General features: G+C 37.9%; 1 protein-coding gene across 1 annotated transcript in view; it reads right to left on the reverse strand.

Moving 5' to 3' along the window:
* The window catches only part of PRKDC (protein kinase, DNA-activated, catalytic subunit), a gene marked incomplete at its 5' end in the record, with an annotated part of 82,635 nt that overhangs the window by 54,033 nt on the left and 10,057 nt on the right, over positions 1-18,545 (reverse strand). The window contains 19 exons of the mRNA XM_082303206.1: positions 854-1,108; positions 1,600-1,733; positions 2,686-2,785; positions 4,197-4,291; positions 4,718-4,944; positions 5,692-5,799; positions 7,013-7,165; positions 7,562-7,725; positions 9,018-9,108; positions 10,943-11,049; positions 11,485-11,644; positions 12,019-12,138; positions 12,495-12,581; positions 13,700-13,859; positions 14,522-14,637; positions 15,090-15,239; positions 15,528-15,665; positions 16,833-16,882; positions 17,942-18,110. Coding sequence (XP_082159332.1) covers positions 854-1,108; positions 1,600-1,733; positions 2,686-2,785; positions 4,197-4,291; positions 4,718-4,944; positions 5,692-5,799; positions 7,013-7,165; positions 7,562-7,725; positions 9,018-9,108; positions 10,943-11,049; positions 11,485-11,644; positions 12,019-12,138; positions 12,495-12,581; positions 13,700-13,859; positions 14,522-14,637; positions 15,090-15,239; positions 15,528-15,665; positions 16,833-16,882; positions 17,942-18,110 — 2,584 coding nt within the window. The remainder of the gene's footprint in view (positions 1-853; positions 1,109-1,599; positions 1,734-2,685; positions 2,786-4,196; positions 4,292-4,717; positions 4,945-5,691; positions 5,800-7,012; positions 7,166-7,561; positions 7,726-9,017; positions 9,109-10,942; positions 11,050-11,484; positions 11,645-12,018; positions 12,139-12,494; positions 12,582-13,699; positions 13,860-14,521; positions 14,638-15,089; positions 15,240-15,527; positions 15,666-16,832; positions 16,883-17,941; positions 18,111-18,545) is intronic.

Genomic DNA, 18,545 nt, shown 5'->3' on the forward strand with positions numbered 1-18,545 from the left:
TTTGTACTTAGTGATCACTCCAGAAACTGACCACTACAAGCACTGATTAATGATGATGATGATGATGATGTAGGCTTATGTAATGAAATGGATAAAAAATTTAAATCCCTACTTTTGCATGACTTAGCCTTATGTTAGCTGCATCCAGCAATGATCTCACAGTACTGTTTTAAACCAAGAGAGACATAACATTGACAGACAGACCACCTGAAACTTGTACAAGACTATGAAACTGTACTATTGGTGAACAAAAGCATTTTGTTAAGACTTGCAAGAATAATTGAAAGAAAAACCTTTTGGGAGACCCAATGGCTAAACAAGGTGTTAATTATTTTACCTGATCAAAATTCAAACACAGGGCTTTTGGACCTGATGCAATTGATACATCAGGAACTGAAGAAAGGTAACATGTACAGGGCTTGAATTAAAAAGATGACTTCTTTCACTGTTTTCTGGTAGCTTCCTCCAGATATTAATAAAGAGCAGGTAAAAAGCTTTGGACAGATTTAAAGAAAAATATGATAAAAATCTATTGCTCTTCTGAGCAGTGGGATTTTAGCTGTACAGAATAATTTTCGAAGATGAGATAGAGTAAAAGAAGTTGCTGGTAAGTGGATGACTCAGAAATGCAAAGATGCATTTCTAAGGCTAAAAAGAAACATTTTAAGATTCACAGTACTTCACAAAAAAACCCCCATCCCATTACAGCTGTCATTGGAAAACTTTGGGAGAGTTTGTAAAACCATCTATTCTACATTTGAAAAAAAAGCTTCCAGTCCAAGTTAAGAACTCATCTTGGGTGGGCTTTGTGTAACACACACGAATGAACCCAATGCAACATTTAATCACTCACCCACTATTTCATAAGGTTTGATCATCTGCAGCTCAAAGAATGTATTGTAGCAATCCAGTGCTGCTAAGAACATGTCCATCCACTGCATGACAGCTTGTAAACTGAAGGGTTCCTGCATACCACGGAGAGTTGGCTGAGAAAGGATCCCAGATGGACTTTTGGCATCGGTGCCACCTCCTTCAAATTTGTTAATGAGGAAAGAAACACCTCTGCTTTTTAGAGTATCAGCCAGCCAAGAAGATGGAGACTTATTTCCTGATAAAAACAAAAACAGAAATATAAATTCTCTAGGAAAAACACATTTCAAACTAGCAAGGAACTAGAGGCAGATGAACTAACACACTCAAACTTTGTGATTTAAACTGTGCCTTCTAGCAGAGAAGGTATTGGTTCTGCTTTAGCCTCGGTCACATTCCTAAAATTACTCATAAGGAAGAGGCCAACTTCTAAGACATTCACAGTTCCCCATCAACAAATTTTGCTTTTTTTTAGCTGGATACAACAGTAGCTTTGGGCCTGGAAGTAAGTCTGCAATAAAAGCCTCTTCTACATCCAAAAACATCCCTCAAGCCCTGAGGTCTTCACAGTACCCGATTTGCAGTATAAGCAACTACTCAGTTTCTATTTAACAACACTGAGTGAACAGATATTTACTTGTAACTACCACCTTGAATAGAAAACACAGAGGGAAGGCATTCACAGAATATTGAAAGCAAAGATAATAGCACACCGTGACTTAAAAATACCTGGTAACAAAGGAACAAATTCATAGAAGAGCTCCATGGCTTTGTGCCGGCACTCTGTCTGAGGTCGTCCACACTGCACTAAGAGCCACATGACAATGTCCTGAAGACACACTGACTTAGTAGCTGGGAATCCTCTGCACAGAAATACTAGGGATTAACATCTTGACATCTGCCAAGAAGCAATAGTCTTCTAGTTGAAAAAAATCAAAATGTTCCACGAGCACTGTGAATCCCTTTTATCTATCTAACCACAACCTATCTGCACTACAAGAAAGAGCTCTTCCACAATCATGTCTTGTACTGCTTTTCCTTCTCCTCACTCTACTTGGGATCCCCAGAGCAAAGTCCTTGTGGAAAACAATTTAAAATGCAGAATCAGGTATCCTCCCTTCTCTTTGTGACTCAAAGAGGCAAAAATGGATGATAAAGTTTAAATAAGCCTGCACAGTTTTTCTTCATCCCCATAATTTTCAGCTTATCAAATGCCATACCAGCGACACAAATCTAAACTTCACTTGCCAGTTTCTTCAAGATCACATGATAATTTGGGTAAAAAGGGAACTAAGGAGGTCTCTAGTCCAATCTCCTGCTCAAAGCAGTTTCAGCTATGCCATCAGCTCAAAGCAAGGTCAGCTAGGTGACTCAGAGCTTCATCTATCCTGATAATGAATCCATTTTTGCTTCTTTTACCTTTTTTTCTACCCTTCTTTAATTGCTGATCATCCTGTTGCAGCATGTCCTGCTTCTGGTGACATTTAACAACAGTAAGAAAGGCTTTGGAGGAGTTTCCTCCAAGTGCTTTGTACCACCAGTGCTAATGTTATTATTATATACACTGCTGTGAGGGAAACATGCACTCCTCTTCTACCTCTTCTTGCTAAACTAAATCAAGTTCACCATGCTGGAATAAAGAATCATGCTCCTCTCATATCATGTCCAGTGTTTTCCCACCAGTTGTTCAACAGACACACCAGGAGGTCAGCAACTGTCATAGGATTAAACCCTCATTCAGAATCCCAAGCATTTAATAGAACTACTGACAATGTTTATTAGAATGCAACGTGAAAATAAATGCAAATAGCTGACCGTGGCACCCGCCGTTTTCCTTCCTTGTTCAGAGAAGGTGCTTTATGCTTGATTATGCGCTTCAGGTGATTAATAGCATCACAGCATTGTTGGGCAGTACCTGTTGGAGAGAGAGAATTGACACCTATAAATAAATGTCAGTAATCTGGTTAAATTAATTGAGATATTTGCACTGCAGACATGGTGCAAGAGACTTAGATGATAATGTCTACCAGCTCCACTACTCCATGCTTCTACAGTAAATTTTTCTAAGGTGCAGTACAAAATCACAAAATACCAGACAGGTCAGCTTGGCCTGAGCCAAGCCTGAGGCCTTTGGTATGAAACTGAGCATTCTACTTTCTGTGATTATGCTTAGAGAAACTATAAAATTTTCCCATGTGAGTAATTCTTCTGGGGACATTTTATCACATCCTGAACTGTTCATCTGAAAGAAATGAAGTTCTGTTACACCAACTTTTGGTTTTATGTTCTAATTACTATTAACCAATGAAAGAGCATAAAAAAAAAAAAAAAAGAAAAGAGAAAAGTAGGTTTACTGAAGAACTACTAGTACTGTGAAAGAGGTCACAGATTCTTCACACAACTACATCCTGTTGTAAAGAATGACAAGACAACGAGGAAAAGGTATCAGAAAATGGTGACAATATTCCACAGCATATGTCAAAAAAGACAAATTTTGGAGCATTTTATTTGTTATGTAAGAGTGGGCTGATTCTCATCAAGTTACATTTTTTACACTGTGTAACTGCAAAACCACAACTCAAATCTGAAGCACCACCAGCATTTTCAGTGTTATTACAAAACTGTAAATCATCATAAATATGAAAAGGTTCTTTCTCCTGGGCTCAAAATATTCCACCTTTATACATTGCAAGGAGTTGATTCCAAGAGTTCCCAACTAGATATCAAATTGATGCCTTAGGTTTTAGCTTTCATATTTTTCAAACCCTGTACTGCCTAGGGTGTAACTCTGAAGTTTCTTGTAGCCTGTTAATTTCTGCTCTCTCCTGCTGGTTAGATATAACAAAGCCTCTCCAGGCCTGCTCTCCAAGGACACTCAGACCATCCTAGGCCCAAAAAGTACGAACCAAAAGCCTCTAAAGGGGGGAAGGCTGAGCGGAAATTACATCATTAAACTGAAGCTTTAATTGGAGAATCAACCCTGATATGCAAATGAACCAAACTTATAAAAGTGTGAAGAACTCGCTCGTGACCTCTCATCCATCTTGGGGTCCATCTTGGCAAAAGCCTCTGGCTCCCCAGGATGTACCTTTGAAGGCCTTTCAAATAAATACCTACCTTATTCCCTTACTCCTGTCTAGTCTCTGTTTTTAGGTGGCCTCTTAAGGTATCAAAATGACCTCTCTACCCATAATGAGAAATAATTCTTCCTTTGTTGCTAAAGTAAGTGCATGTACTTTTCTTACAGTTATAGTTTTTCTTTTTTAACCCAAGATTCAACAAGGTAACTTTTTGCTTCATTCCACAGTTAATTAACTATGGCTCACCTAATGACTTCTCATCTGTATGGGCTAAAGCCAGACTTTCCAGAAAAACAACCAGGGCTTCAAATACAAACTGCTCCACCAGAGAATTTTCTTCCCTTTAAAAAAATCAGGAAAAAATTTCATGAGAAACATGAGAAGAAGCACTAAGTGTAAAATTCTAATTAAAACCTATCAAATTAAATACTGTAGATATAAACTGCACACTATGTTTGCACAAAAAAAGTACACCTAAACCAGTTTAAAAACAGCAGTGAAATTTGCTGAGCATCCTGAAAAGGCATAAAAAACTTGCCACAAACTTGTGATGAAAATTTATTTTTATACATTTCCCACTGGCAGAAAGCTCAAGCTACAAAATCATTATTAAAAACTAAGAAGCTGAGTAACCTAATTTTACAGCTACCATATACATTAACAGAATGAGTGTCAGTGGATGACTATTTGAGTTCTACAATTAATTCTTTTTATCTTATTGAACCTTTAGTTCAAGTTAGCTACTGTTTCAAGCCCTGCTTGCTCACCTAAATTCTCTGTAGATACTGTTAAAAGCAAGTGCTGCACCCAGTCTCTTGAAAGCACTGGGGTGAACAGCAAGACTGTACAACCGTTTAAAAAGAGACTTGGTGTTTGCCGGGCTTTCCTCCTGCTGTCTCGGTGTTGTCTGCTTGATAGACCATTTCAAAAATTCTCGTATGCACTGACCACAGAAATCTCTCAAAGTGCTGTCAACTGGATCCACTATGCCACTCTGAAATGACATAAGATTGTTTCATTACAAGAATGAAAAAACCCCCACCATTGTCTCAGTGCAGTGTTAGAGCAAGCTTGTTTACATGGCATTATTTACAAATTAAAAAACTGTACACACGGTTCCCCAGAAATCAACAAAGCTCATTCAAAATTGCCACTCTCTAAAGGAAGGGTAGCATTCTCAGCCCTCACAGCACTGAATTACACCTCAAAGATCTGGATTTCTACTCCTGTCTCAGCTATCAATGTAGGAGTCTTGTCTAAGTCACTTCATTTTCTCATGATGGGTGAGTTTCCTGTGCTTAAGAAGTGGTAGACAACACTGACTTTCATTAAAAAAAACTACTCCAAACCTCTCGCCTCCAACTACTTCTTCTAAATGTAAAAATTTTGCAACTGGTGAAAACAAAGATACTTAGAGAAAGATAAAACAGACAACAAAGGCATCCAGGGGAATGAATGGTGAATGTGCTTCAGTTGTTTCTAGTACACACTGATGATAAAGAGTGTTTCATTTATCTGAAGACGATATACCTGCATTTTGAGAATGCCAAAGAAAGAGAAGTCCATCATCAAAATCTCAGTTAAGAAAACAAATCAATAAACCAAGCATTTTCTCTCTTTCAAACAGTTAAGGGGCCGTTCTATCTGTTCACGTGTTCCTGGTTGCTTCAGTAGTAAAAATTATGCTAGTTAAAAATAAAGTCACATGGCACAGAGAAGAGAGGAAAGACTCATCACCTACCAGGATAGCTTCCAGGAATGCCACTGTATCTTGACTCTCAAATTTTTTGTTGTTGGTAAACCAGTGAATGAGTTGCATGACTAAAGGCTCATACAACTGTCTTGCTACCTGAAAACAGCAAACATTAACTGCATTTCTAGGATGAATACATTTCTATACTCTGCTATTCAAAATATATAAGAATAAAACCCATATATAAGAATAAAACCCTTTTTGAAAAGGGTCTATGAAATGAATAACCAATTTCATACTACATTTCCATATTAAGGATTAAAAAACCCCAAATCATTAAAATGGGTTAGATGCTTTCTATTCAGCTAGTCCAAATGACCTCCAAGCTTACTTTCAGTAATATCCTCTGAGACAAAGAACATTGCATGCCACAGACTGATGTGCCAATACACAGTCAGGGAAACAGGGAGGTTTGTTTCTTAATCTGTATTTAGATCTAAAAATCTATCTTTACCATTATTCTAACTTCCTAGATTTCAACAATTAAATTGCAAATTATCTGATTGAGTACTGTCATACTACAACATGAAGGGAAGAAACATTAAATACACTCATTTATACATGCTTCAAGTGCAGTGCATACGCCTGTGGTTTGGACCAATCCAGACATCATTTTCCTATGGTTTATGTTCAGCCACATGCCAGTAAAAGAGGTTTCACCTAAATTGGTAACACCACTTCCTGTACATTTTAACAGAACACAAAATCCCTTTGATCTAAAAATAGATATGGATGCCAGGGTCCAAACAGCAGTCTCAAAAGGCATAAGACCCATAATTTCAGTGGAGATGAACCTATGCATCTGTTCTGTTTTGTGCAAAGGAGGAGAAATATAAAGTTCAAATGTTTGAATTAAATCTGTAGATATCAAAGAGGCAGCTACAAACTCTCTCCCAAATGCTTTTCCTATGATTGTAGCTTTGTACACATTCAATATCGAAATAATCAACTTCACCTTCAATTAACTTACTACAGAAAAACTACAGAAATTAAATATGGTGATAGAGTGTTGCTGCCACAAACTCTGAGTGAACCCTGAAACTTGAATCTCTCTTGTACACTTCCCTGAGGTACTCTGAACTACGTTTCACAGAAGTATTTGAAACCACTATTTGAAAAGGCTTCTACCTACTCCCAAAATCCAGACAATCTATCCCTAGAACAGAATTACAGCTTACAAAATACACTGCATTTGGGAAAAATAACCAACCCCAACATGTCAGGAAAACTTATAAATAAAACTATTAATTAATTCCCATATGTAAGGGTATTTGAACAAGCTAAAATTCATATAAATAAATCTGTTTACCTGGTCTATGTCACAAGCAAGACGAAGCAGTACTGGAAATACTCGCTTATGTAAATGATACATAGGTGGGGGACCCTGATGTCCTTCTGGCATCTGAGAGGCTTTCCCCAACATATATGTGACTATGCCATGTAGCAGCTCACACGCTGCAACCTGAAATTGAAAAATCCCTTTGGTTTGCATCTGTTACTTTCACAGAGAAGACAAAAGTGTGGGCAGGAGACAATGAGTCACATGAAAGGGTGTACTTGAGAAATCACTCCAATCTATGCTAAATCACCATTCCAGGACCAGATCATGACCGTGGAAATAACTTGCACACATTCTAACTGGCCTTTAAATCAAGCACAATGCTGTCAGACAGAGCTTACAGCAACTTCTGCTCTTTACTTTCTAAGCACTCAGAATAGTGCAACCATGAAAGAGTGCCAAAGAAGCACATTGCTACCTATGAATTAATTAAAACAGGTCTTTAGTAACAAGGAACACATTACTTTATGCAATTTTATCATCTAGCATAAAACAAGATGTAGAAAAAAACATCAATACTTTTGTTTGCCTGTCACTTGCAGAAAGAGCCAGTTCAGTCACATGAGGCAAAAATAAGTCCAAGTAGATGACAGGCTTCATATCTGCAAATGGTACAGCAAAGCTCAGACGCTTTTCAGTGTCCCAGGATACACATTTCTTCATCATCTCTTCTGCAGATGTAGCTGATGCATTTGAAAAAAGATGAAAACAAGCTTAATACAATACACATAGAGTGAGTATTTAGCTCAGTCAAAAAATCTGCAACCTTCCAACTTCAGTTAGATTGCCATGCAATGTTAATGCTCTGTAAACTACTGAAAAAATTGCAGCCAATGTTTCAGGTGAGAGTTGCAGCAGCCTCCAGTTTCAATATAGGTTAAGGACGGAGACAATAAATCCAGAAGACATTGAATCCCACTTGATTTAAAATACTTCTGTAAGACATCCAGTACAATGCTTTTGTCTTCTAATGTTACAGAAACTTTGTGAAGGTCTATCAGACAAGAAGATCCAACATACTGACTCCTGCAATTGCGCAGGAAATGACTACATCTACAGCCATTTATACCTATCTCCTCCAAGGAAAACTGGCATACTTACACCCTTCTCTCCCCTATATTTGTAAATGTGGTTAACAAAGTCTGACCACACTTTGTATTTAATTTCCAGAGAATAAGGCTACTTTCCCACAGTATTTTTGAGTAAGTAACAGCGAATTACTTGGCAAAAAGAATATCGATTGTAAAGGTAGAAAAACCAAAAGTAAGCATGCAAAGAAAGGAAAAAAAAAAATCTATAATACTACATTAATTTTTAGATTAATTAAATTTTGTGCTGAATTTATCCCTTGAATCTCATGGTCAGGTACTTACACTATTGTTTTCCATTTTTATTAGATTGTATGATATTTAATATTTAAATTATAAAGCTTGTTCATAGACTGGATAGAGAAAGGGAGAAAACTTTGTCTTGTTTTTTGAGGAGCACCCTCAATGGAACTCTACTACCCACACACACTAAAGGCATGATGTACCTTAAACTCGCAAGTGAAAAAGTAAGCTTGCTGAGATTTACACAATTCATGACTGCAGTTCTTAAAATACTGAGAACTGTAGTAGAGGTAGAAATAAGTACTAGGAAGCTGCACACTGGGGCAAAGTTTTAAAATGGCTTTGCAGCCAGAGGGTGAAGGGGGAAATAAATAAAACCATACACTCAGATGCACAGTTTTTTGCTTTTAACTGTAGTTTCCTAAACACTTTCTGTACTCCATATTAAGTTGGTGAGTACTTTTGCTCTACTAAACTCCAGAATTGAATAAAAGTAATTTTGTTTAAACATGAGCAACAAAAAATAGGTAAACCTGAAAAGCTCATTCATTCTCATAAAGTGATATTGAGGCCTTTGAAATCTACTTTCAAGAGAGACAGCAGAGACATATAAATATTTTCATTTCCATTGATAGGATACTCACCTGTAATTAAGTTGTGGTTAATCTGCCCTCCCAAGGATCCAAGAAGGTGTGCCACTCTACTCCTTACTGCTTCCAAGGAGGGACTGTTATCCTAAATAATTCGAAAGATTAATATTAGTGAAAGAACAGTTACTTCCTTATAGAAGTAATTTGGTTTACAGAGAAAATGAAGGTCTTATGGCTCTTATTAAACACAGATGAAAAAGGTAAAATGAAGAACCCATGAGGACAAGAATTGCATCAAACAAGAGAAGAACTTCAGGTTAGTAAGCAAAAGAGGGCAAGACTGGAAAGCATTTTCATGGCATTTTGTGAGCTTTCAATTACTATTTCTCAAGTAAAATTTTATTATCACAGATAACATATACCTACAGAATGGCATAAAAGCATAAAAAGCAGAAACAAATCTGAAGCAAAAATTGCTCTTTTCATTTGCTTTAATTCCAGAACTTAAAGTTTAGATCCTGTGCCTATATAGAATCACAGAATCATTTAGATTAGAAAAGATCTCTGAAGTCATCAAGTCCAACCATTAACCCAGCACTGCCATGCTCATCACTAAACCATGTCCTCAAGCACCACACCCACATGTTTTTTGAACACTTCAGGGAGGGTGATCCTACAACTTACCTTGGTAGCCTGTTCCAATGCTTGACAACCTTTTTCACGATGAAATTTTTTCAAATATCCAACCTAAACCTCCCCTGCCACAACCTGAGGCCACTTCCTCTTGTCCTGTCACTTGTTACCTGGGAGACTGACCCCCACCTGGCTACAACCTCCTTTCAGATAGTTGTAAAGAGCAATAAGGTCTTCTCTGAGCCTCCTTTCTTCAGACTAAACAGTGCCTCTCTCAGGCAACTGATTTTCAGAAGCAGCCTGTATGGGATATAAAATTCACTCATTTTGTTTCACAGAATCACAGAATCATTCAAGTTGGAAGGGGCTGCTGGAGGTCATCTGGTCAAACCTCCCTTCTCAAACAGGGTCACCCCAGAGCACATGGCACAGGATTGCATCCAGACAGTGCTAGAAATCTCCAGTAAGGGAGACTCCACAACTTCTCTGGGAAATCTGTTCCAGTCCATGGTCACTGCACAGTAAATTAGTTCTTCCTCACATTTGGATGGAACTTCCTGTGCCTCAGTTTCTGCCCATGGCCTCTTATCCTATCGCCTGGCACCACCGACAAGAGCCTGGCTCCATCCTCTTGACATCCTCCCTTCAGATACTGACAGACATTGCTGAGGTCCCCTCTCAGTCTTCACTTCTCCAGGTTAAACATGCCGAGCTCCCTCAGCCTTTCCTCATAAGGGATGCTCCAGTCCTCTAATCATCTTTGTAGCTCTCCACTGGATTCACTCCAGGAGCATTATGGCTAAAGACAATCAGGCTGGAAAATGTTCTACATATAGGAGTAACTAATAATTTCACGCCTAAAAAGAGGCGCTGGAATATACAAATAAAACTACACTTAACACTTGAGAGGCCACTGGTCAAAGTAATACATATGTTGACCACAAAAGACTAAAAGCCTATCCACAAGATAATTAATAAAACCCAAAACACTTAAACACTCACAAAATTATATTGCATACTGCAACACTGCTAAGCTGGGCCCTGATTTTGGGAGTTGGAGTTAAATTTTTGTTGCCATAATGTATCAGTCTAGCAGTGATACTGACTTACAGGATTTCTTCAGTCCCTTTTCCCTGCTTAATTCCCATTCTCACCCTGGAATATAACATCTTTCCAGCTGTGCTGATGTGACAGCTTCTTGAGCCACACTGTAGAATGGAATTCATTAAACTCATCTAATGTAGAAGTAGCCCTTGTAAAAAAAAAAAGTATGCATGCAAGAAAGAAAAAGAAGCAGTGGGAGGGAAGGATTGATATTTAACTCTAAAAAGAAAGAGGGTTCTTACCACTGAAAGTGTCTTTGCTCTTCTTATACGCTGTATCACAACTTTATTACGTCCTTTCTGGGCTGCTTGAGAAAGTTTCCTTACTTCCCAGTTATTCTGGGATTCACCTGATGAACAAAAAAAACCCAGCATATCAAAACCAGTTTATTGTACCAGTATCTCATGTTCCTGCTCATAGTTTCATTTAAAAAAAAAAACCACTCTGGTTTTGCCCATTTTTATTTTCAAGATGTGACAATTATTCTTTCATTTAAAATCTTTATTACGGAAAATAAGTCTCCTAGAGAAACCTAAGGTAATTTAAGCAAACAAGGAACATATCACAGAGAAGTAACAAATAAAATGGCAACAATTACTGATTGTTCAGCAGAAGCAAGTAAATCCTAGTTTAAGAAAGAAGTACATTTTAGGGTGTAAGGTAAGTTGTATTGTTCTGACCACAGAAAGTGCACAATATAAACAGAAGGTAGGGCATATACACATCTTTATAAAAAAATATTTTTCCTCTTCCTTAAGACTAGCAATTTTTTGCATGTATGTACCTGTAGATGTAGAGCTTTTCAAATAACCATCAAGAAGAGGCAGGACATCCTTGTAGTAGGGTTGCATCATATGCCTGGGGATGTGAGCTGACCAGTCTTCCAAAGCATCCAGGCCCAGATCAGCCATTGGGGTACAGCTAAGGCCCAGCTTAAATGCATTCTAAGTGTCAAATACAAAACTATCAGCCTTTCATATTTATTGACCAGTGTTACTTCATGGTAAAAGAGACAAATTTAAAAGCATTTAGCTTACAATACATCTCTCTTTGTAGTAACTTTTCTCACTTAAGATCAGCACAGGAGATACATTTATATTGCAACACAGGCACTAAGAGGGTCTGCCTAGTGCAAAAGCAAATTCCAACAATTTACTTGTTTATCCAAACAGTCAAGTCATTTGTATTCTATCTCACTGAAGACTATAGAGAGCTTAATAGTTACCTTAATAGTACAAAAGGATGCTAACTCTGCTACAGAATGTTTATACGTATCTTAGGGGAAAAAAAGTGTTAGCTGTACATCACTTTGACTCACCTGCAGTGCAGGAATATATGCTTTGATATCAAGCATGACGATGTCATGTGGTAAAGAGAGCAAAAAAATCAGACAAGATGCCAACAACTCATCCTTATACTGTTTCATCTTTGCTGCAACCTAAAATTCAGATAAATAGATCGAGAACAAACATAAACCTTTTGAAATCTTAACTTAGCTGTATTGATACCCATGTAAAATAAGCCAAAACCAATACTGGAATCTCATTCACCTGCAGACAGTTGCCAGAAGTATTTATACTGTTATTTCTCAATTGTATATGAACTGGTGACCAATACACCTCTTCTGACATTAAGTAAAAGACAGAAAAAGATCTTAAAACCCCACTGTGTTGCATAGCTCAGAAAGCAAGAATACTTCTACTGTATATGTAAGATTCCTCAGAAGATAAAATTTTGATTGAATCACATATGTTTATATTCAGACTAAGAAAGTTAGTGAGCAAAATTCCTTACCTCTTTTCCAAATTTTTCAAAGAGTGCAAAGCAAGAGCTCTTTTCTGGGTCTTCAGGACATCTTCTGAGGCTCCTTGGACTGACACCCTACCAAACAGAAACCGAAAGTCAACACTACTAAAAAGCACATAGTACAATTACAAATCACAAGTTCAACTCATTTACAATACATACATCACTGCCCAATATGAAACTGGTGTCAGTGAAAACTTGAAATGTATCTTTGATCTTTCAAAGGTTAGAAATTAACACTACTATGGTTCACTGAGGGTCAACTTTTTGGACTATGCTAAATATTAGGCACATAAACAACAGATATATGACTGCAAAGTAACTTTTCAATGGTTTAATTTCCTCCACCCACCCAAGAAACCACAAAACCCCAAACTTCCCTAACAGTGGATGTCCAGGTGGCAAGAATGCTGGTAGAATAAGAAAACAATTTTCAACAGTGCCCACAGTACAAGCCTCTACACCAATGAGTTTCCAAATGTGCTTCACTTGGTGCCATCAGCAGCAGTGGCAGGGACGGCTCTGGGCTCTGTGGTGGGCTACACATCCACGTGTTTTAGCCCAATAGCTTCCTTACCACAAATAGTGCATCCACCAGTAGGCATCATATTCCCTGTGGAAATCAGTGAGTGGAATAGGACTATACCCCAGAAGTAGAGCAATTAACCAGTACATTACTCTGCTGTTCTGGTTAGATTGTTTCTATCCAAAATATCTTCTATACCACCTGCACTGCAAGGGTACCTCCCATCTCTGTTCATCCAGCTCAGGATTTTGAAAAGAGCATGGAGGGGGGCAGAGCACTGGAACAGCTGTCCAGGGAGGTTGTGGACCCTCCCTCTCTGAAGACATTCCAAACCCACCTGGATGAGTTCCTGTGTCACCTGCTCTAGGTGACACTACCTTAGCAGAGGGGTTGGACTGGATGAATTCCAAAGGTCCTTTCCAACCCTAGCAATTCTGAGATTCTGTGATTACACATGGATGGTGTCTTTCCAGAAACTGGGCTTCTAGTCTAAATTTTGACTTTTAATGTGCTTCTAATTATGGAGGCATAGGAAGCTATAAACACTTGAAACAACCCAGTAACAGTTTCAATGAACTATTTCCCATAGTGCATAAAATACTATACATAAAGAATGACACAATCATTAACACAACATGTTACCCCTCCACTGGGTAAAAGATCTCACCTCAAAGTATTTTATCCTCTTGGCAATTTTCATTGTAACAGAGAGCAGCTTGTAGAATCCACTAATAAGAGGTAGTCTTGTTGAATATATAATAAGCTCATAACCAAAGGAATATACCCAAGGGTGAAAGTATTCCACATGTTTCTCTGGAAGTATCTCTCTAAAACAGATGCACAGAAAACATAGGGGGGGGGAAAAAAAAGAAAAAAGAAATAAAAAAAAATGTTTTATTTTTTCAAACTTTCATCTCAGTACTAGAAAGAAATATTGCTGTAACAGAGCAGCTCCAAAGACAGACAGAGAATAAATGCATGCTGCCTTCTGAGAAGCACAGCAAGATTTTAATTTTGTTTTAGAGTGCAAAGCCATTTCTCATTATATCTCATTACTGAATTTATACAAACACACATCTTCATATTTCACATTTCATTGCTGGACCTCCACAGGCAGCTAATGCTGTACCTTTCACTTAATGTCCCTTACTAGTCTATGAAGACTGTATCTCTGGTCTTTGAAGTATTTAGGATATATGGTCAGTATAATACTGAAAGTTGCAACATATACTGAAAGACAACTACACCCAAATAATGAAAGTGAATGCTTGTCTCCTGTACTCTTTAAAAACACCTGAGCTGATGAGCTAGTATGTTTACCTATGGCCCAGATGTCTGAAAAACCCTTCCAGTCTCCCTGCTAATCACTTGTGCATTTTGAAATACAATCTATCAAACTAACTCAGAAACAAGCACCTTAAATACATCTCACCTCCAACTTCTTCTAACCACTTTGTAACTTTCAAATTACATAAAAACATATCAATACCTGCAGAATTCCACTAGATTTATAAAGGCAATAAAATCTATTGGCTTTGTTGGCTGAAGGTTTGAAGCAGGGTCAGAAGAAGGCCCAACCAAAGCACTGTCACCTGCATTTTCACCCTGAAAATAAATATTGGAGAAAGAACACTGGATCTGCAACAAAACAGAAACTTTTACATCCTTTTTTGCCACATTAACAGTCTGTCTTTTTCTAGCTGTTACTAGGTAGTCTGACAGACGGAGGACTAACAATTGGCACATCAGTAATTGAAAGGAAAAATAAGAGATGCCTGCTTCTAAGGTGAATGCAAGTAGAAAAATGAAAACCAGTAGATTCCAGAGTAAAAAGCCTAAAATAACAGGTTCTGTGAACTTCTACTGATTCTGATGTTTCCATCTCCTAACACTGCAATGCATCATTCAGAAATACTAAGTAAAACATTTTATCTATGATAAATGTTACTTCAAGGACACTAAAGGGTGCTATCTAGGCATAACGAAAACAAAACAGGGAATATGATTTTGATTCCCCTGCAACAGCAGGAGTTAATGGATAGGTCCTCAGGTCTCACCTGTTCACTAACATCCAGTTTCTGAACAGTCAGGTCCAATTTCTCAATAATCTTCAAAATAGATTTTATAAGTTCATCATACAGCAAGCGACTCAGGGATTGCAGTTGTGCATTTTCAGTAAGAAAGTTTGCATCTTCAAAACCACATTCCTTTGTGGGACAAAAACGTTCATGTTTCAAAACACAAATGAAAATGATTTCTTTAATTTATAAACTAACATTAAAATGACCCAGAGAATCCAGTTTTAGATGTTTCTCAGCTATGAAAGAATAAATTAATCACTGTTTAATTAAATTATCAGCCATAAAATCCAACTAAAACCAGGAAACAATCCTTCTACAACATGACATTTGGAAAAAGTCTAGGGTTAGAAAACCAGTGATGAGAAGACTCAGAATCATGTTTTCTTTTGTATTTCCATGTTAACTATGTTTTACCTTAATTGTGTCACAGCTCAGTAGACTTCTGAAGAGGTACAGATAGTCCTTACAAGTCGGTACTTTTGATCTTCGTGTTCCAACTTCTCCAGTTTCAAAGGATTCTTCTGATCCAGAAGTTTCTTTTTCAAAAAAATCCTGAAGGGACACAATATTTTTCAGAAACATTGCTCTGGTGGTTTGACCTTAGCTGCATGGCAGGTACCCACCAGGCCACTCTACCACTCCCCTCCTCAGCAGGATGGGGAAGGGGAAAGTAACATGGAAAAAACCCACGGGTCAAGATAAAAGTTTAATAGCAAAGGATGACAAAAGACTTATTCTCTACTTCCTATCAGCAGGCAATGTCCAGCCACTTCCTTGGAAGTAGGGCTTTGGTACATGGAGCAGATGCTCCAAAAGCCGAACATCTTAATAACCGATGCTGCCCACCTCCTTCTTTCTGCCAGCTTTTATTGCTGACCAGGCACCATATGGCACAGAATACCCCTTTGGTCAGTTTGGGTCAGCTGTCCTGGCTCGGGTCCCTCCCAAGATCCTGTCCCCCCAGCCTATTGGTGAGGGGGAAATGTTGGAGAGCCAGCCTTGATCCTGTGCCAGTGCCGCTCAGGAGCAGCCAAAACACTGGTGTGTTATCAACACATTTCCAGTTACAAATACAAGCACAGCTCCATGAGGGCTGCTAAGGGAAAAATTAACTCCATCTCAGTCAAATCTCACTACAACTGCCTATGGAACTACCTGAGTCTTACAACACAGTGTTAACATTACTGCTGCAGGTAGAAAAGTGAAATGTTTAACTTTCTCCATCAATCTGAAAAGAGCACAAAACAACCACCTCCTCACCAAAAAAAAAAAAAAATCCCTGAAGTTGCTCTCCTAGTGCCCAGTTATTTGAGAAATTCTATAGTTATTCTGCTGCACAGGAGTAAAAAGCTTTAATATCCTTGCTTAACACAAGCATTCAGTAGAACTTTTAAAATGTCCAAAACTTACCCTGGAAGAAAGATGGATGACTCTAATTACAGCCTATTTTATTACACACAACCTGACCAAACAAAAGTCTGTTTCCTGTATTTTTTTTTATCAAGAGGCACATCCACATTATGCAGACCACATGTGGGAACAAGAGACTAAGAACAAATGAACCCATAACTAATAATAAGAACAGATTAATAACAAAATGGAGAGTATTATTTTTGCTTCTTTGGGCTTTCCCCTTGTTTACTGGGCTAGATTGCCAAGAGCTGGAATGTACACCCTAGGAATAGAAATGAAATAAATGTGTTTAAACAGTTATTTTACCTTCGAAAATGTGATCGGCTTGGAGAAAATTCTGATTAATCCCTGATGCACTGAAACAAACAAAAACCAAATTCCCTGAATAGATTTAAAAAGACACAGCATTCATATTACTCATTACATTAACAACAAAACAAATCAGTCTTCTGTTTTCTATATTCTGTCATGGTAAGGGAGATGCAAAAAAATTTTTACCTTTAAGGACAAAATAGCCCAAATCAGAGCCTTGACTCCAGGATGTTCCACAGGTAGTCAATTCTGACCTTGCTTCTTACTACCTTTTCTCAATACTGCTTTGACTTTTTCCTGATTATGAATGATGACCAAGGAATCAGCCATAATGCCCTTGCTGAAGAGGCAACAACTCCCAATGATTTTCATGGACTTAGGATCAACACAGTACTTGGGTGCACCACTTCCCAACTCAAGAACATGGGAAACAATGAAAATGCCCCAGCAACAGAGAAAAGCCATGATAAATAGTTGAAAGAAATTAAAAATCATTTCTGAAAACCATTAAAAAGAAATGTCAGCATGCTTGAGACTACTGGAACTGTCAGCTACCAATGCTGACACATTCAGTATCACATTCACAGAACCGTACCTGACTAACTGCATATTTGGAATCTTAACTTTTACTATTTAAAATTTCCAGAGCATGAAAAAAATTGCATTTCCAATAGAGGTAACACTCACCCTACTCCCCCTATTTTCTGTGCTATTTTGTAGGGCTAACTGAAAGGACATTGAATAGATTTTTGTACACTTTGCCATGAAATCCCTTTCTTCCCATAATCCTTCAGGGCAGGAATGCAAGCATTATCACAAACATGTGCTCACCTGCCCTTAACCATATCCACTTTGTTATCCAAAACAATTGTTAAATGCATTCCTGAAGTTATTTAACAGTGGATATTGAAAAATAACACCATGGAAACACTCAACCTCCATTACTGAAGAACAACAAGCTTTATTTTTGATCTTAAATGGCTATTCCACATCTCCCTATTAGAACTGGTTAAGCAATCTAGGGAAAAAAAACCCCAACCAACCAGAGGAAAAAAACCCCATGATCCCAAAAAACTCCAATGAAGTTAATATCACAGACTCACCCACAGTGCTAATAAAGCTCCAGAGAACTGGACCTTTTCCTGAGAGGGACAGAAACACCTTTATTATAGATCTGCAACACACTGGCTGCATTTTTTCACTGTACTTTGGAAAGCTGTTGATCTGCAGCACAACTAGATGTTCAAGAACTGGAGTGTACACTTCAGGAACCTAGAATAAAGAAAAACAAAATATCCATCATGCAAATTACATGAAATTATTTCAGCAAGTTACTTTGTTACAAAAGCTTGCATGATGATCTGCTCTGAGAACAAGAAGAGACTTTGCAACTGAATTCATTTCAGACATACAAAAATCCCAAACAAAGAAACAAACAAAAGCAACAACACCAACAAATTACCCCACAAATAAAACTAACCAAACAGAATAAGAAAGTTTCCTGAACCACATAATGGAAAGTAGCTCCTGAACAGATTAGTGCTTCAGTGAATCTAGTCTTAAGCTTACTAGAAAAGTACCAATGTAATTAAATCCCAATAACAGCATTATAATGTTTATCCATAACCGCCTGAATACAAAATGTATGCCCCAATCTTACTTCACAGCTACAGGTAGGAACCAGAAGGCCCTCATTTAAACAGACAG

This window comes from Coloeus monedula, assembly GCF_965178545.1.
Source record: "Coloeus monedula genome assembly, chromosome: 1".
NCBI lineage: Eukaryota > Metazoa > Chordata > Aves > Passeriformes > Corvidae > Coloeus > Coloeus monedula.